At 36.9% G+C, this 17,971-nt stretch overlaps 1 protein-coding gene and 1 long non-coding RNA gene across 3 annotated transcripts in view; both read right to left on the minus strand.

Moving 5' to 3' along the window:
* Window positions 1-511: 511 nt before the first annotated feature.
* On the minus strand, window positions 512-1,788 carry LOC114148961 (uncharacterized). Its single transcript, XR_003596393.1, has 2 exons — window positions 1,187-1,788; window positions 512-784 (listed from the first exon to the last, which is right to left on the minus strand). It is a non-coding gene; the product is annotated as an uncharacterized LOC114148961 (long non-coding RNA).
* Window positions 1,789-6,230: 4,442 nt separating this feature from the next.
* The window catches only part of calcrla (calcitonin receptor-like a), a 30,210-nt gene continuing 18,469 nt past the window's right edge, over window positions 6,231-17,971 (minus strand). For both annotated transcript variants that reach the window (XM_028024476.1, XM_028024477.1), the window contains exons 9-13: window positions 15,521-15,581; window positions 15,371-15,437; window positions 14,128-14,346; window positions 12,730-12,771; window positions 6,231-11,755 (exon numbers count right to left, since the gene is read on the minus strand). In XM_028024476.1, the coding sequence (XP_027880277.1) occupies window positions 11,534-11,755; window positions 12,730-12,771; window positions 14,128-14,346; window positions 15,371-15,437; window positions 15,521-15,581 (611 nt within the window). In that variant the 3' untranslated portion in view covers window positions 6,231-11,533. The remainder of the gene's footprint in view (window positions 11,756-12,729; window positions 12,772-14,127; window positions 14,347-15,370; window positions 15,438-15,520; window positions 15,582-17,971) is intronic.

A 17,971-nucleotide genomic window follows, 5' to 3' on the forward strand; every position in this document is an offset into this window, starting at 1 on the left:
CTGTTCGACCTCAGGATCTGTTTCCTGAGGATTCAACCTTCAGCAGGCTGCACGTTTCTGTTTGCTTCCTGTTAAAATACACAATAGCAGTGATTTTACTCTTTAATCTCACATGATAATTTACTGGAGACGCTTAAAAAGGGAATATTTTGTAAAATTCTAGGTATTTGCAGTTGATTGTAATTTAGTAAAAGGGAAAGAAATTACCAAACCGAAAGTCTGTTTCTACAGAATAAATTTGCACCAAAATTCTTTTCTAGAAAAAATGATGACATTTCTGAGCTCCAAAAGTAAAATAACTGCTTGAAATTATTTTGGGATTAATCCCAGAAAATTTCTAAAATAATATATGGAAAAGTCCAAATTTTTAAACTTTTGAAACTCAGAAATTTCCATGTTTTTTCTAGAAATTTTCTGAGGTTAGTAAAAAAAAAAAAAATCAGACTATTTTTTTCTAGTAAATTTTAACTTCTTAAACTCTTGAAAAGTTCTGTGATGAGTTTCTGGAGCATCATGGTTTCAGGTTGTTTATTTTAACGTTTTTCCTGTTTTCTATGTTTTCTCTTTAAGCGCAGAGTTTCTGCACAATCGCAGGAAGACTCTGGGTCCAGTCAGCGGCTCAGACGAACCTTTCACTGTGTGGCTGAGGCTCGTCTTGATGGGAGACGTCCTGGACGCCTCGTCTGTCCGGTACCGGAGCCGGGAGGAAGCGGCTGGATCCATAAACATTCCAGTCTGAGCAGCTGAGTGACGGACCGGACCGGACCGGAAAACCATGCTGGGTCTTCATATGGCAGCAGCAACAAACCGTCACAGTAAAATGAGAAAATCTTCATGAGAAGTTTTTATTTTAGATGTTGTTAGCTAGTTTGAATTGTCAAAATTCAAGCTAGCTAAAAGTCTTAAAATTCTTTCAATTTTAAGACTTGAACTCTTAAAATTAAAAATTTCTTGTTGAACGGTTTTGCAAAGAAATGTCCCTAATTTAATATATTAGATGAAGTTGAAGAAGTTGAACGTTTTTTAAAAAATTTAAAATAAAAAATTATTTCATTCTGAATTTTTATGTTTACTTGCTCAGTAATAAAGTAAACATACAATATTTTAATAAAACAAGGTAGAAATGAACAGCAGCGCCGATGACATTTTTGCATACACCTCAGAAAGTTTGCAGAATTTAACTCACCATCTGGAGAAAGCCATGCTGAAAATGTCCCCTCTGAGCTTCCATAGGATCGTTCTGTTTCATCGTTGAGACTGAAGCTTGTTGTGAGATCCAGTGGGACCGGCTCCAGCTGAATGTTGGGACTCATCCAGCGTCACTGACAGATTTAGCACGGAGCTAAATCCCTGAACCGCTGGTGTCAAATCCAAGGGTAAAGGAAGTCCGGCTGTCGCAGCGGTGCTGTTTACGTTGCCATGGATACGCAGCCTGCAGAGCTGCAGCGTGTTTAGCGGCACTGCTGTCTGCAGCGCAGAAACCTTAAACATGCAAACTATTGACGGCTGACGCTGTGTCGCTAGAGGACAGAGACAGACAGCGACAGCCTCGGTCTCCTCTGTCCTCAACCCGAGCCGCCAAACGGCCTTCAGGGCGAAGAGCTGCAGGCTGAATTTAGACCGAATGAGTGAGGCAGAAAGCTGCTGACGGAGGATTTTACCTGTTAGGAAACAAAATGGCGTCCCAGAGCCGGAAGGAAACGTTTAGCTTCAGATTTGATCAATTAACTCACTTTGGATCAGAACTTTTTTCAGACACAAAAACACAAAATCTTACCAATAAATTTGGTCTAGCTTTTAGTGAAAATATCTTAGTGCACTTTAAATAAGACAAACTAACTTCAGCAAGATGTAGAAGCTCGTTTTAAATCGTTATTGGCGGATTATTTTACATTTTTCTCATTTTATAAGTAAAACAATCTTTTAAACTTATTCAAAAAATATTGACTTTAAAAACCTCTAACATTACTGTTAGCTTTGTCTTATTTCAAATGGACTAAAAGATATTTGCACTAGAAGATGGACACAAATATTTGGTAAGATTTTGTGTTTTTGCTGTTTTCCCACCTGATGGTTTTCATGTTAGTCTCTTTTCTCCTCAGCAACGTTTCCACATCCTGTCAGGACAAACTGTTAGCTTCATGCTAACCGACTCCTGTCTGCAGAAGCGAGGCTCTAATGTAAGAGAAACGGCTGCATTAATTAAAGTAACCTGAACTGTTTGTATTTAATCCTCAGTGACTCTGGAGAAACATGTTGGGGTAAAATGTCACAGTAAATCCCTCCTGGTGTTTCCCAGGAATCTGAAGACTTGGACAGAGTCCAACAGAGGCAACAGATTCTCAGATATCTGCACCTGTCAGAGCAGAGCGGAGGTATAAAGGCTGGAGTGGGGGTGAAAACAGAGGGCTGGGGTATAAATAAATAAAGCAGTTACTGTTTTAGATGGTACTCAGATGGTGTGGATAGACCCAGGATAAGAATAAAAATAATAATTAGGAGAATAAAGTCGTAAAACAATGAAGTCGTAATAATACGAGAAAGAATTTGCAGTGTTACTAGAATAAAATGAAAATAACCCAACAATAAAGTCAAACAACAGTCAGAATATGAGAATAGGCACAATAATATGTAAAATAAAGTTGCAATAATTCAAGAAAAAGTGATATTAGCAAAATAAAGGTGTAATAATACAATAAAGTCATAACACGAGAAAAAACCTTGTATAACAAAGTTGTAATATTAAAAGAATAAAGTTGTGAAAGTACTAGAAAAAAGTCACCTGAAGATAAATTCGTAAAATTAACTGAATAAATTTGTAATTTTTTAATTCTTACACAAAAAAATAAAATAAAATAAGGAATGTTGGGGATCTGGTGAAGTTATACTTTGGTGTAAGTTTTAAAGACAAGAAAATATTTCATCTTTTAACACATCATCATCAAATTATGATCAGCAGCAGAACTTTGAAACAAATACGAATATTTAAAAGAAAGACTGAGACGGATCTGGTCACGTCAGGTTTATACCCAGAAGCTTTTCTCTCACTAAAATGTTTTCTTTTCTCATAAAATGCACATAAACTTAACAGATATAATGAAAACTTGTTGCTTTATTGTTAAATATGAAGCAAATAGTTTCATATTTAAGGAGGAGACCGTTTTCTCTGACTGGAAATTATTCATCCCAGAATAATTCCTCCTCTGACGGGACTGTAGCATTTTAATCTGACAGAAAATCTGGAAACTGAAACAATTTAGTTTCCAAATCCTCTGGATCATGAAGGGAGAGCAGGAATAACGAAGACTGAAAGAGGGAGACTACAGCAGCGTATCAGGACCGCTGAAACAAAGAGTCAATTTACACTAAAAAAATCTAGAATTTTCTAGAAAAAAGACAAGAAAACTTCTGAGCTCAAGAAATGTGTGAGAACATTTTCAGAAATGTTGAGATTAAGCTGAAGAATTCTCTAGAAAGTTTATTTTTAATTTCTGAGCTACAAAAGTAAAAAAAATTGCTAGTAAAAAACTGAAATGTTGATTTCACTATCAGAGACTTTCTAGTAAAAACTTGCAAATTTACTAGCTTCAAAAGTTGAAAAAAAAACAAAAAACTAGGAAATTTCTTAGTTTGAAAAGCTGAAAATTTGCACAACAAAATTTGAGATTAAGAGTTTCAAAAGTAAAAAAAAAAATTCCCTTTTGAAACTCAAATTTCAAAAGTGGATTAATCTCAAAATTTCTGATTTTTCTTGCCAATATTCAACTTTTCAAACTAAAAAAATCCTTGGTGTTTTCCAGAAAATCTGAAAATGTTTTTTGGCTGCATAATTTTTTCTGTCAGACACGAGGAAACGGCTGCAGAGAAAAGAAACTTTCATTTTTTGTCTCCACTCCTCACAGCGTGTTGATGAACTCCTGAACTCATTAGTTCTCTAATGACATTATGAACGCATTCCTGTTGGGAGAAACGGCTCAGAAACTAAAAGTAGCAGCTTTACTGTTGATTATTCCTTCTGACTAAATAAACTAAATGCAGCCGAATGCTTTAATTCACCTTTAATTCAATTCTAAATCGCTTTATTGATCCCAAACGGGAAGTTAAATGTTGCAGAAACTCATTATTTAAGGTTCTTTAAAGAGTTGCTCTAGATGCAGATGGCTGTTGGATTTCCTGTAGCCGTCAGTATCACAGCGGCCCTGAAGAAGCCTCTGACTTGCGCTAAAATAAATTAACTCTTTGTATAAGTGAACATTTAGTTATACAAAGAGTTAATTAAACATCTATTGGGTCAAATTACAGAGTAAAGTGGGGTTATGTGGAGCAGTGTTGTGCTGTCAGTATCGTCTCGCCATAAGTAATCTGACTACAGATTACTGATTCATCCTTCAAAAAGTAATTTAGTTACTTTAGTTACTGCTTGATTTCAAAAGTGACTCAAAATGACAATCTGTTCTGACTCTCACTTTACTCAAAGTTCATTTTTGACAATATTTCTTCAGGTTGAACTTCAAAAATGTTTCCTGAAAAAACTTAAAAACTAAAATAAAAACACACATTGTCTTAATAAAGCAATAAAAACCTTTAAACTTAAACACAAACTTCAGGACAGGACAGAGCGGCACAAATCGGTGCTTAAATGTTGAAGGAAAATTCACGTTTTTCAACATTTATCAACAAAGAAGTGATACATAAAGAGATTCTGAGTTGGATTTACTTTGACTAAGCCATTTCTAAAATATGTGAGAACACTGGGTTTTTTCTGTTGATTTGGTGTTTTGCAATGAGCTTTTCCTCAGTGACTCACCACAGAAGATCCCGTTTGTTCTTCCTAATAAACGCAGTCGGCTCTGTTTCCGGTTGCAGCAGCTCGGCTCAACTCGACGCCCGCTGCTCTGCAGACGCTCACAACAACAACGACGTCGCAGTCAGCAGCAGCAGCAGCAGCAGCAGCAGCAGCAGCAGCTGCAGATTTACGGGCAGTTTGGCAACAAACATGCACAGAAAAGTGATTTTTGTGTTTAAAATCAGACAAAGATATCCAGGGTAAATTCATAAAACAGATGATTATTTCTTGTATTGAAGGAAAAAATATACACTAACAAAAAAACTCAAACATGGATTAACTGCATTTCATCACATTTCCTGGCTGAATCAAGCAGCAGGAATCACCTCCCCAATTTAAAAGCCTGTCAGTTCAGCAGATGTTTGTCAGATCCTTCTGTTTTTGCAACCAGCTGGTTGTTTCCTTGTGTGTCAAGCATTTAGCTTATTGTGCTTATCTGTTTCTAAAGTCAGTCAAAATTTAACAGCAATAATTTGGGTTATTTAGTCATAGAAAAAAATGGAGGTTAATTTTTCAAAGTTGTATTTTTACCACATCATTCATTCATTTATAAATGTCAGTTTCAAATAAAAATGTTTAGCTTGAGGCATATGTATCTAAATATTTAGCCTGCTAACATTTTTAGTTGGAGCTAGATATTTAGTTTGCAAAATAAATATTCAACTCAAACCTCATTAAGCATAAAGGTAAATATTTAGCTTTCTAACAATATGAAGGTTTAAACTTCAGCTTGCTAACTGAAGTTTTAGTTTGGAGCCTAATATTTAGTTTGGAGCTAGATATTTAAGTTGTAAACTGAATATTTACCTCAAAACTAATTATTTAGCCTTATGCCAAATAATCACTTAGGTTTAAACTAAATAATTCATTTGCTAATTATTTAGTTTGAACCTGTGAAATTTTATAACTTAATGCTTAAGATAAAAAAAACAAACCTCTAATTTTCTCTTACCAGTTTAAATAATCAACTTTTTTGCTGTTAATGTTTTATGGTGTAACTTTGCAGACAGAATCTGGATTAGCATAACATGCTATGTGCTAATCTGCATAGCAGGTGAAATTATTCAGGTTGCTAGTGAAATTATTCAGGTTGCTAGTGTGTCACTTGGTTAAATAAAAGTGTTTTATTAGGCTTTGCTTCCTCAGTGTGTAATGATTGTCTTGTTGTGTCTTTGTGTCATCTGCAGATATTTAGCATCATTTTTCTGAGTTGTCTGAGGAAACGTAAATCACACAACACTCGTTTGGGTTTATTTAACGTCTGCAGCCTCTTTAAAGTCGTCTCCCATCTAAAAGAAACTTCCTGACTGAGCCGCCGCTCCAGGTCCCAGAAGCTCATCGTCTTTTCAGGAAATGCCAATAAAAAAAACAACAAACTCAAGGCTGTGCTGCACTATACTGTTTTAGTATGCAGATACACACAAGATAGCAACATTGTCTAGTTCACCGACATATTAAAAAGGGCAACATTGATATGTAAATATAGATATATGTATGTATATATATATATATGCATGTTCTTCACATCCAAGGAATAAAAACAAAACATTCAAACAGCAGTGTGGAGTCAATGAGACTATCAGAGTTAGATACAGTACAAACTACAGACGTCGTCCTCAATGGTTTTGTCGTCGTTTACGAGCGAAGAGTCACTGGGAACTTCACGAACTCTTTGGAGAGTCAAATGAAAATGATTCACATAAATACAGGAAAACTTACAACACGTTGCCAAAAGCTTTGGCTTCACCACAGTTCAGATGAGTTTACCACAGAGACCAACACATTCCAACTCAAACAGAACCGTCAGCGCTCAGAGATCCTGTTTATATAAAAATACAGATCACGGTCGTGGAGAAAAGAAAGTACACCCTCCTTCAACTCTCTGGTTTTACATTAGCAGACACAATAACAGCCAACTTCAGCTTAGACACTGAAAAAACACAAAATCTTGCCTGTTTTTTTAGTTTCTAGTTCACAATTAGCAGGAGCTAACAACATTAATGAGCGCTAACAGTGTTAGCTAGACATAACTCCGTTAGATCTAGCTAAAGGTGTTAGTTACATCACCATTAGCACCATCTTGTTAATGCTAACACCATTAACATTAACACCTGCTAATGGTGCTGACAGTAGTTAACACTATTAGAAGGAGCTAACACTGTTAGCTAGAGCTAACAACATTAACAGGAGCTAACACCATTAGCAGGAGTTAACACGATTGGCAGGAGCGAATGCCATTAGCTAGAGCTAACAATATTAGCTGTAGCTAACAAAAATTTAAAAGGATTTTGCATGTTTGCCTGTTTAAAAGAAAGGCATCAAAGTTGAGAATATTGTTTGGTCCTTGTTTGCAGAAAAAACTGAAAAAATGTTAATCTCAGTTATAAAAACAGGATTTGAGTCACTTTTTGATCACATTTGATGTATTCAGCCCAGCTAAATGAGAAAATGTTCATTTTTGAGTAAATGTCACTCAGAAGATGTGAAAGTAATGAAAATTTAATGCAATTAAAAGATGGATACTTTCTGTTACATCAGATGTTTTCCATTCTAAGATTTTGTCATAATTTTGCAATAATTAAAAACAAACCAAATTTTTTGCCATTTTTTGAATTGTAGTTGGGGGTCACAGAGAATCAGTAGAAAGGGCCACATACGGCCCACGCGCCACACGTTGGACATCCCTGAATTAGACCAAAAAATACTGGGTAAGATTTTGTGTTTTTGTAAGAAAGGGAAAAAACACATGCAAGACAGATCCTAGACTGTTTTTATACCATGAAACAAGAATTTAAAAAAGTAAGTGCACCCTTCACTGTCACCATAAAGAAGCTCATCAGCACATAAATAACTTTAGAACCTGCTAAAGGGTTCCTGGTCGGGTTCCTTAACTGTAAAACTGCAGAATTAAATGAGGGTGTACTTTCTTTTCTTTTGTGACAAACAAAACAAAACATTTCCTAATGAGTCAAAGTATTTCTATTGCTGGGTTTCAGACACGTGACCCGGATGACCCTTGGAATTCAGATGGAGGTCAGGAAGAGGATTTCTCCGGCTCAAAACAAAGCAAAATGGATCACAGCGAGTAGCTAATGCCCTAAATAGGCTGGAACAAACAAGGCATCTCGAAAAATCACACGTATATTTAGGATATGATCCGTATTAACTCTGTAAAAAAGACTTCTCTAATAATCCTGAGGACTTCCTCGGTGTCGAGGCGATCCACATAACTAACTATCTGGAGCTGCAGAGTTCATATACGACGACGAGCCAGAAGAAAGTTTTCAAAAGCCTGAAGAATAAAATCATTTAGTTTCAGGTTGGGTCAAACATTTAGGACCAAAAGAAGCAATAAATGGCTGTTGACTTGGTTCTGCCGGGTGAACAGTGAGCTGTGCTATTTTAACTGATTACTCTATGATAACGATGCTATCGCTAACAACAAACTAACCCTTGTTGTTTCTATGAGCTTGGATCTACCGGTAAATAATTTATTTAGTTTCTGTAAACCCAAATCCATGCTAGAGTTGTATGTTAATGTGGAGACGTTGTAGGAGGCTGGATTCAGGTCCAGTGTAGGTCAACCATTCGCCCCGATCTACAGAAACCTCCATGTTGGTGTCAGACATGAACCATGTGGGGGAACAGTCACAGCTCACTGTGACTGTATGGCTGGGAAGGTTATATTTAATTTATTTACCTTTTTTTTAAGCATTAAAGTCCCACTGAATAAACATCATCTTCTCTGTCCGTGACTCGGCACTGAGCTAGCTGCTAACAACGTTACCACCTGTTTTTAGCTGTAGATTGTTGATCCACTTTTTGTTTTTTGGTAAGTTTTTTAAAATGAACTCCCTTGTGACCAACTACCCTCGAAACACGAAAATAACGTTTATCTTTCTCTCTGTTAGAACAGTTGGAACAACCGTACAGGACACGGACTTTAGACATTTTGATGCTGGAGCAACAGAAATAAACGGGCTGCATTTACTTCCTGCCCTCCATCTGCATTGGGTGACGTCGGCGCTTCGTCATCTGAAACCCAGCAGTGAATCTGCGAGTCCTCACAGCCGAATCAAAGACGGGAAGCAGAGACATTCGATGAACAAACAACCGGCGGCGGCGGCGGCGGCTCTGTTGAAAGGTGAGAGCTTCACGCTCTCTAGCAGGCACAATGGAGAGGCGGCGGCCATGTTGATAGGTCCGAGCGGCGGGCGGAGACAGGCAGCGCCCTCCGGCTCCGTGCCTCTGGATTTACAGAAATATGGCCTAGACAAATCATGCAGGCATTTTCTGGCATGTTCACTTGGAAAACTCGCTGGATGTACAAAATTATTTACAGCAGCTGAAACGTTCCCAGCGTTACGGATCCGATGGAGTCCAACGGAAAGCGCGCCGTTGAGGGAGGAGAAGTGCAATCTTCATCATCTTCAACCGAACACTGAAAACGTCTGATCTACACTCAAAAAAACAAGCTAAAGGAGATTAAATAAATCAAAAATATACTTTAAAATAATGGTTATTCTCAGATGGAACAAATATTAAAAAATAGAGTTTGTGCATGTTTAATATTTCTTCTCTTTGGTGTGATTAAATCTGTAATTTTATCAAACTTTTCCAAACTGTGTTTTCATTCTGTCTTCAGAGAAATACTAAAAACTATATATTTCTGCTATAATAATTAATCCATGCTGGCCTTAAAATAACATTTTTAACAAAAGAAGCTGTGCAGACACATACAGTTAGCCCTATAGCAAATGTTTTCTGCACATTTACTGAGTTTTTTATTTATTTTGGGGCCATTTTGACACCTAAACTGAAATATTTGCTGCAAAAAAGCAATAAAATGTTTGCTGCTCTAAAAGATGCTGAAGCTTTCTGGTCGTTTACATTCCATTCACCATTTTATAATTTTGGTCTTTTTGTTCACAATGGTCTTCAAAGATGTATGGAGCAAAATTTGAGCCATAAAATTATTTTTAGTTGAAAAAAAAAAGGTTTGAAACTGAAAAATAATAAATAAAAAAATTAAAACTGAAATTCTTAGACTAAAAAACATAACTGAAAAATTAGAAAAAAGATTTAGAACTGAAAAATATTTTTTATAAAACGCTATTTGAAACTGAACAATTAATTTTAACTTGAAATAATTTGAATTCCAAATTTCACATCAACGAAAAATAAAAGTTACTGCAAGAAGAAACAGTGACATTGAAGAGAAACTTAAAGTTTACAAGGTGTCTGCACCGTTTTAGCTCCATAGTTTTTAACTTTATTTGGTCTCAAATCTTTTCTTACAGTAAAAAAAATAGTTTTCAGTTTTAGATCTTCTTTCCAGTTTCAAAACAATTTTTCAGCTTCAAAATTTTTTATTTCCCATTAAAACTTTATGCCTCACATTTTAGCTCCATAGAAAGCATCTGCATTATTTTAGTTCCATAGTTTTTTACTTTTTTTGTACAGTCTCAAATCTTTTTTTCAATATTCTTTTTCCAGTTAAAAACTTGAAAAAATTTTTTTTCCCAAGTTTACAAATTTTTTTGGCCCCAATTTAACTCCATAAAAAAGTTGCGCAATTCCAAATGACCATGAATTAGCTTATATACCAACACATTTTGAACCTGCTTTGAAAACCCATGTGTTTACAAGAGGCTCTGATATTAAATCAAGGGGTGTACTTAGTTTCTCCCTCTCAGCCTGTACATTTCATTCAACATTGTGGACATTGTTATGTGTTTTGCACTCCTGAGATTAAATTTACAGATCTTTAGACTTTGACAGAGGAAAATGTTTCCATAATTTCACTTTTCCAGCCAGACGTCAACAATCTGAAGCTTCAACCTGAAACGGCGTCGATCTTCGCTCAGTCCGAGCTGCGAAGCCGAGAAAAGGGAATGTGACTTTTACTCCCGGTCATGGAGCCAGAATCCGTAATAAATACTGCGTCGTATCATGAGAAGCGAATCAGGGCCAACAAAGATAGAAAATAAAGGAGTGCATGTCTGAAAAAACCCCTCAAACTCTGAGATTAATCTCAGAAATTTTCTAGAGAAATCGTGGAAATTCTCTGAGCTACAAAAGTCGTAAATTTGAGAGAAAAACAAAAATGTAGAGATTAATTTCAGCAGATTTCTAAGAAAATCATAAAAATTTCTGAGCTTGAAAAGTCGACATGTTGAGAGAAAACATCTCAAATTTTGAGATTAACCTGGAAATTTTCTGAGCTTGTAAAATTGAAAATTTTAAACTTTTTGAGCTCAGGGAATTTTCTTATTTCTTCCAAAAAATCTTCCACATTAGTCTCAAAATGTTAGGTTTTTTTTTTTTTCAGAAATGTATTCCTTTCTTGTATCAGTAGCGGTCCTAACACGTTGTTGTAGAAACAAGATGATGGCGTAGCTTCGTTGGATTGTGATCTATGTATCTCCAGTCCTTGGAGACGACGAACGGAGAGTTGGATTTGGCACAGTTTGCGTTTTCTTACAGTGAAACCAAACGGCTTCTGTCCACAACGAGACGCCGAAGTAATGAAGCAGCAGGCGCTAAGAATGGCTAGAATGTGATGGCGTCCAATCGGAACCCGTCAACAGAGCGGAGGACGGAGGAGTGGCGCCGCGCCGTGCTCACCTCGCCCGGACGAGCGAGCGTTTCCGTAGCCGGTCGGGATCCGCTCCTCGGCGCCGGGCGTCAGGCGAAGGTGCTGTCCGACTTCAGGACGGAGACGTCCGTGTCGTGGAAGCTCTTCCCGTTCATGTGCTCCGTGTGGCCGTCGATGGAGTAGCAGCCCTGCACCTCGATGATGGAGGAGGCCGTGTAGGAGGCCGAGCGCAGGGCGTCCGAGTGGTTCCCGATGCTGCTGCCGAACTGGATGTGGTGCTGGTTCCAGTGTCGCCTCAGAACCGCCTGGACCTGAAAACGGGTCAGACGTTTTAGAGGCAGAGTTCGTGGCTACTCATTAAACGTTTTTATCAACATGTCAAAAATCAAAACTAAAGCCAGAAAACAATGTCGAAAATATGGAAAGAATTGATCCTTTAACTAGGAAAACAATAAAGCTGCACGTTTATCCAGCCTGGCGAGGAGTTACGCACATTTGTCTTGATTCTTCAGAAAACACCAACAAAGAAAAATTATGGAAATTTTAACGTTTAGAGATGCAAATCTTTCATTGTTTAAGGATTTGATATTGATTCAGAAACCAATTTTTCTAATCAAACAGTCTAGAGATTCTGTTTAAATGACTGACCAGAGGAAAAGGCAACGTAAACAAGTAAACAATACATAGTTCTCACGTGACGTCACCAGAAATTTGTAGCTGGCAGCCATCTTGGTAGGTAATGTGACCCAAGATACTAATTAAATCAACTACTTCACTGTCTTTCCACTGATTATCTCCATTGAAAATGTTAGCTTCTGCTAGCTTTAGCCGCGGCTCGTGGTCTTTACCAAAAACAAAAGAGAAATCCTCCAACCACTAAAATCTGATGCTGCTCCATTTTATTTACTTTTCAAAACAAACAACCTGCTGCTCATATTAAAGCTAGCAGCTAATCAGGGTCATCTAATCGCTAACAGCTATGTGCTGTTAGCTAGGTGCTGGTTGCTAGGTGCTGGTTGCTCGTGAAGCAGGAAGTTGCCCTGAGTGTCTTCAAAGGTTTTCGTGTCGTTTCCTTCAGCTGTTCTTGGTGCAGCGCCCCCACAGGCCAGGAGAGGAACATATTTTTCACATGGTTAGCTGAAAGTGTAAAAAATGTTGCACTTTTGGTTCCCAAATCAAACCAAGCCTTCCAGACCATCTGGGTTTTGGGTCAGATCTCTGATCTGAGTTAATATGCTATAGTACCTATTAGCTGAAGCTAAAGGTAGAGTTGCTAAGTACTTACTTCGCCGTTGAAGAAGCAGAAGATGGTTGCCACAAGCAGACCCTGGAATGAGAAAAACTCTTCGTAAGGCAACAGTTCAAGCTGCTGAAAGTAGAAAACATCAGGATTTGAGACAGATGCATTCTGGGAGGGAGGGATTCGCTCTTCCTATTGAGAGAGATATTTTCCTGCTGGGAGAAGCGATCAGATAACGCCTCGTCAACATCCAACTGCTTTCAGATAATTCACTCCTTCCTTCCTGCTGTTCCTCCCTGGGATACAACGTAAACAAACCTCTTAAAGGGGAAGCTGCCAGGACCACACCAACAGATGCTTTTATTTTGGTCTGAAATTACGATTATAAGGTTATAATATTAGCAGAATAGGGAAACAAAAATACCAGAAAAAAATAGCAAATTACCTGAAAAAAGTTGTTTTAATGAGACTTTGATAGTTGTTTTCAAATTAGCCTCAATCGTTTCAACGTCCTGCTACTGATAATAATTTGATTTGTTGGCAGGTGAAGAATTTTTTAATTTGTAAAACTGATAGAGTGTAACGTCACATGATGCTCAACATTTCTCACTTTGATTTCTTTTTGTCAGGGCTTTATACAAAAATACCACTTCATAATATTACAATTTATTCTGGCCTCATTCTGACTTTTTTCTCATGTTCATTTTTGTCATACATATATTCTCAATTGTTTTATCGTATCATTATGACTTTTTTCTTGCATTTTTATGAGTTTATTTTCATAATATATCTTTTTGTTCTACAGTTTTCTCATATTAAGACGTTATTCTACGAAAATCTTCTCACATTATTATTATTACTTCTATTATTTTTGTATCATTATGAGGTTTTTCTCATAATAGGAATTTTTATTTTCATATTATGACTTTTTCTCGTATTATTGTGACTATTTTCAATATAACTTTTTGCCGTACGACTATTATCGTTTAATTTTGAGATATTATATTATGACTTTATACTCGTACGATTTCTCTCATTTTTATTGACTTTTTTTCTCGTATTATTACAAATTTATTCTCATGAATGTTTGTCGTACGACTTTTTTCTCATATTTTGACTATTCTGTCATTACAACTTTACACACATATTATGAAATGTTCTCATATTTTTTAGACTATTTTCAATAGCTTGACTTTTTGTCGTATTATTTTGACTTAATTCTTGTAGTCTTCTTTTTTTTCTCGTAATATTGATGTTTTTATTGTTACAATTAATTTTTTTTCTTAGTTTTGTCCTAATTCTCCTTTGTAGGAATAGACAGGAAGCAACACTTTATTTTGGTGAAACAATAATAATTATCCTATTTTAGGACAGGAAAGAGAGATGACTCTTTTATTTTAGTTTTATTTAGTAATAAATCAGATGAAACCCGGAACGTCTCACCTGGTAGTGCATCAGTATGTGCATAATGTAGTCGTATATTTCGGAGGAGACGCGTCCTTCGGGTTTGTAGGGCAGCAGGACGAACTCGATCCCCAGCAGAGGAACCAGGATGAGCGTGGCTCTGACCGCCTTCATGTACAGACTGGACTCGGCCTGGTGCGTCACCTTCAGCTTGGTGATCAGAACCCGGACGATGTTCAGCAGAAAGAACAGGTTCACCTGCAGGACCAACCAAAACACAGAAATACTCAGGCTGCTGCTCGTTAGCTTTCTGTTTTCAGGTTGGGTTGACCTAAATGTGTTCGCTGCAGCCGGAAGGACAGAACAGAAACAAGTTCAGAGTGTTTTAAAAAGTACACTGTCTCTTTAAAAGTTGCTCAATAAAAACTCGTTTTATTGTCCAAACCGCCTGCACCGAAGTTTAACTGGGGCCAAATCTTTATCGTTTCCCCCAATTAAATAAATATTTTAAAATATTGTGAATTATTTCTTTTACCTACACAACAATAAATAAAAGATGTAATATTTTACTTTTATTATTGTTTTCCACTTTTATTATTAGCTTATTCCCAGAAACAAAAATACAAATTTTCTTCTACAAACCTTTCTGTTTTTGGCCAAATATAATGAATGGGTGTGACCAAGTTTGATTTTGTTTTGAGTAAAAACTTTTTTAAATGTTTGTGATATTACTTATTAGGAGATTTAAAAAAGGCTAAGTAGAGAAAAAAAATCTTTGTGTCGTACTTAACATCTTCTGTTAAAGAAGTTTTAACGTTTCCATGGAAAATCTCATCCTAAAATATTATAAAAAGTGTCAAAGGCCCAAATTTGGGCCTCACAAAACCATCCCAGGGACCAGAAATGGCCCGCGGGCCGCACTTTGGATACCCCTGGTTTAGATGGGATTACTTCCTCCCTGCATCCAAATTCCCAGATCTACACAATAACAACATAGTTTAGATTTGCTGCTTGTTGTTTTTTTCAGAAAGACAAGCAGAAAAAGTTTCAGAGTTAAAAAATAAAATCAGAGATCTGAAGGAGTAAAGAGAAAAACTGGAACAAGTCCCGCTGCTCTGATAGATTCTTACAAAACAGAACAAGCCTGGGAGGGCAGATGAATCGATTTCACAAGACAAACACAATTAACCCCCCTAAACACAGCAGAGGCCAGAACCAGAACCAGAACCATTGTGCAATAGAAACCCGGAGCGGATCAGCCGACACGCTGACTTCATCTCACCAGCAGAGCTGCACATATGGGGCCGTGGATGATGTAGAGCAGCGACGTTTTGGAGCTGATCCAGCAGCTGCAGCGAGCGAACAGAGGAGAAGTTTAGGCAACAAGGTCCGGAACAAAAACACATCAGAACATTTAATATCTGAGGCTCACTTATCGTTGTAGTAGTAACTCCGAGCGATGGCGTGGATGGACGCTGGGATCAGAGGAAAGCCTAAAAAATTAAATTACGCTTCAGTTGCTGTTATTCTGCAACTAATAGTTACATTTACTTAAACTTTTTTTTTGTTGAAAAAATGTACTTGTAGGGTTTTTTCACAGCTGACGGTTTAATTATGGACCAACATTACAAACTTTGTAACATGTTCAGCTGCGGCGGTTCTCTTCAAACGATTAAAACTGACTCAAGAACCGCCGCAGACGACACTGAACGCAACTTCCTTCCTACAAAATACAAACAACAATGGAGCACCGTCAGATTTTAGCGGTTGTATTATTTCTCCATCGATTATTTACTGGTTTGAATATCGCCTGTCAGCCGGGTTGGAAATATTAGTTTAATTATGTTCGTTTTAATGATGATTAAGTTTAGCGCATGTTGAAACATCCTGACTGTTTTGAGTCGGCCTCATGGATTTAGACTCATAGTTTAATAAATATATAACTTAATCAGCAGAACATTTTTCTTAGATATAATTATCACAACTTGATTAAAATCAGTAGTTTTTTATATTAGATCACATTCTTAAGAGTGTAGAAGTTATATATTCATTTGAAAATGTTTTGGTTCATTATAACCAGAGGAGTTAGAAACTAATCAGAAAATATTGAATGTAAAAGATTGTTTGGTATTGAAACTGCTCATGTCTGTTTTATAAGAGTTTGAAGATATTATATGAAACCTGCTAATTTTTATAATCAAAATCTGCTGTTTGATGTCCTGCGTCAGAGGTCAGAGGTCAGGAGAGCTCTGTGGGTTCAGGAACCAGTTTGAGGCAGTTTGAAATGAGAAACACAGATAGCTGATAAACTTTGGTCCCGTTTTCTTGAGTAAAATGTTTCTGTAAGAAATGAACACATCTATTGTTTGTATGCTGGGAAAGAGGAGGGAGGATCAGCCAGCGGATGGATTCATCTTGGCCTTGGTACCAGCTGTCTGGCCTCTGGCTGCAAACAGCAACACGTAATTACGGCTGTTTGAGTCCAAACGCTACTTTAGACACATCAGTCAGTAGAAACACGCCTTGGTATCAAATAATTGATCTATAACAGCCAATCAGATCACTGGGTGGATCTGTCTCCGAAGGCGCGTCTTCATATTTTTGTATTTTTCTAAGGTAATTAATTTCTTCCTGTGGTTTTGGTTTCTGATGATTATGATGAGCCGTTGATGTGATTTTACACATTTGATTGTTTGAATAAATTCTGGATGGTTGTGAAGTTGAGCAGTGACTGTCGTCTCTGTGGTTTCACTTTTACAGACGACATTAACGGACCTGGGGAGACGAGAAAACAACCAGCAACAGGTAGCATCCGTATCTCGTTTCTCAACAGCGGCTAACGCTAGCGTCGCTCTGCAGCCGCCATTACTGCGAGTCGCCGAGTCATGTCCGCAAAACCAGAATGTTGAACCGCAGGACGAGCAGGAATCTGTCACTAAAACGATCTTATTTCTTACCTGATTTCTATGAAATACGGCTTAAACTAGAGCCAAGAAAATGGCCGATGCTATGAGTGTAAAAGACGTATATAAATTAATACACAGTTTCTGTCAAGCTGAAAAACAGGCAAATATATGTTTTATATTGATCAGTAATCGATCATTTATTTAAAAATGACAGCGAAAATAAACTGGTAAACAAGGTGAAGAACAACTTTAAACCAGTTATATTCTGCTTGTCCTCGCCCAGCTTTACGCTACACTCAGTTGCCACGGCGACAGAGCAGCGCCTTATTTAATATATTACCCAGAATGCCCTGCGCTGTAGTCCACTTCCTGCTTTTGGAGCGGTCTCTGGTCTGCTTGGTGTTCATATGCATCCTAACCGAGTCCATTTCAACCGAACCGATTCCGAGTCTTTTTGGGACCAGAGTTTTTGTCTTGTTTGTTTTTTTGGTTAAATTATGAATTTGGATTTTCACAACAGACAGACAGACTGGAGTTTGATTAAATCAATGGTGCAATTAAATCTTGACTATTTTTACTATGATTTATTTTTACTTTTACTGAAGTAATTTTATCATGAAGTATTTCTACTCTTACTTGAGTAAAATTTATATATTTTCTACCCACTGAATGAAAAACAAAGATCCACCAGAGACACACCTGCAGTTTCTGTTAACGTTTCACAAGTTTTTTATTGAAGGAAACTGATTTGGGAAACTTTTCTTTTGCCTGATTTTTTTATTTTATTTTTGTTATTTATATGAATTATTGTCATTTCAGTCCCTAAAATGCCAAAACTTCCTCTTAACTTAATATTTTGGACAGTCTGATGATGTAATTTTTAAATATTAAATGATTGATAATTTGATCAGTTACTTAGCACTTCAGTGGACTTTTTACTAAACATTTTTTACTTTTATATGAGTGGTATTTTTGGG

This window comes from Xiphophorus couchianus, chromosome 7 (genome assembly GCF_001444195.1).
Source record: "Xiphophorus couchianus chromosome 7, X_couchianus-1.0, whole genome shotgun sequence".
Classification (NCBI taxonomy): Eukaryota; Metazoa; Chordata; class Actinopteri; order Cyprinodontiformes; family Poeciliidae; genus Xiphophorus; species Xiphophorus couchianus.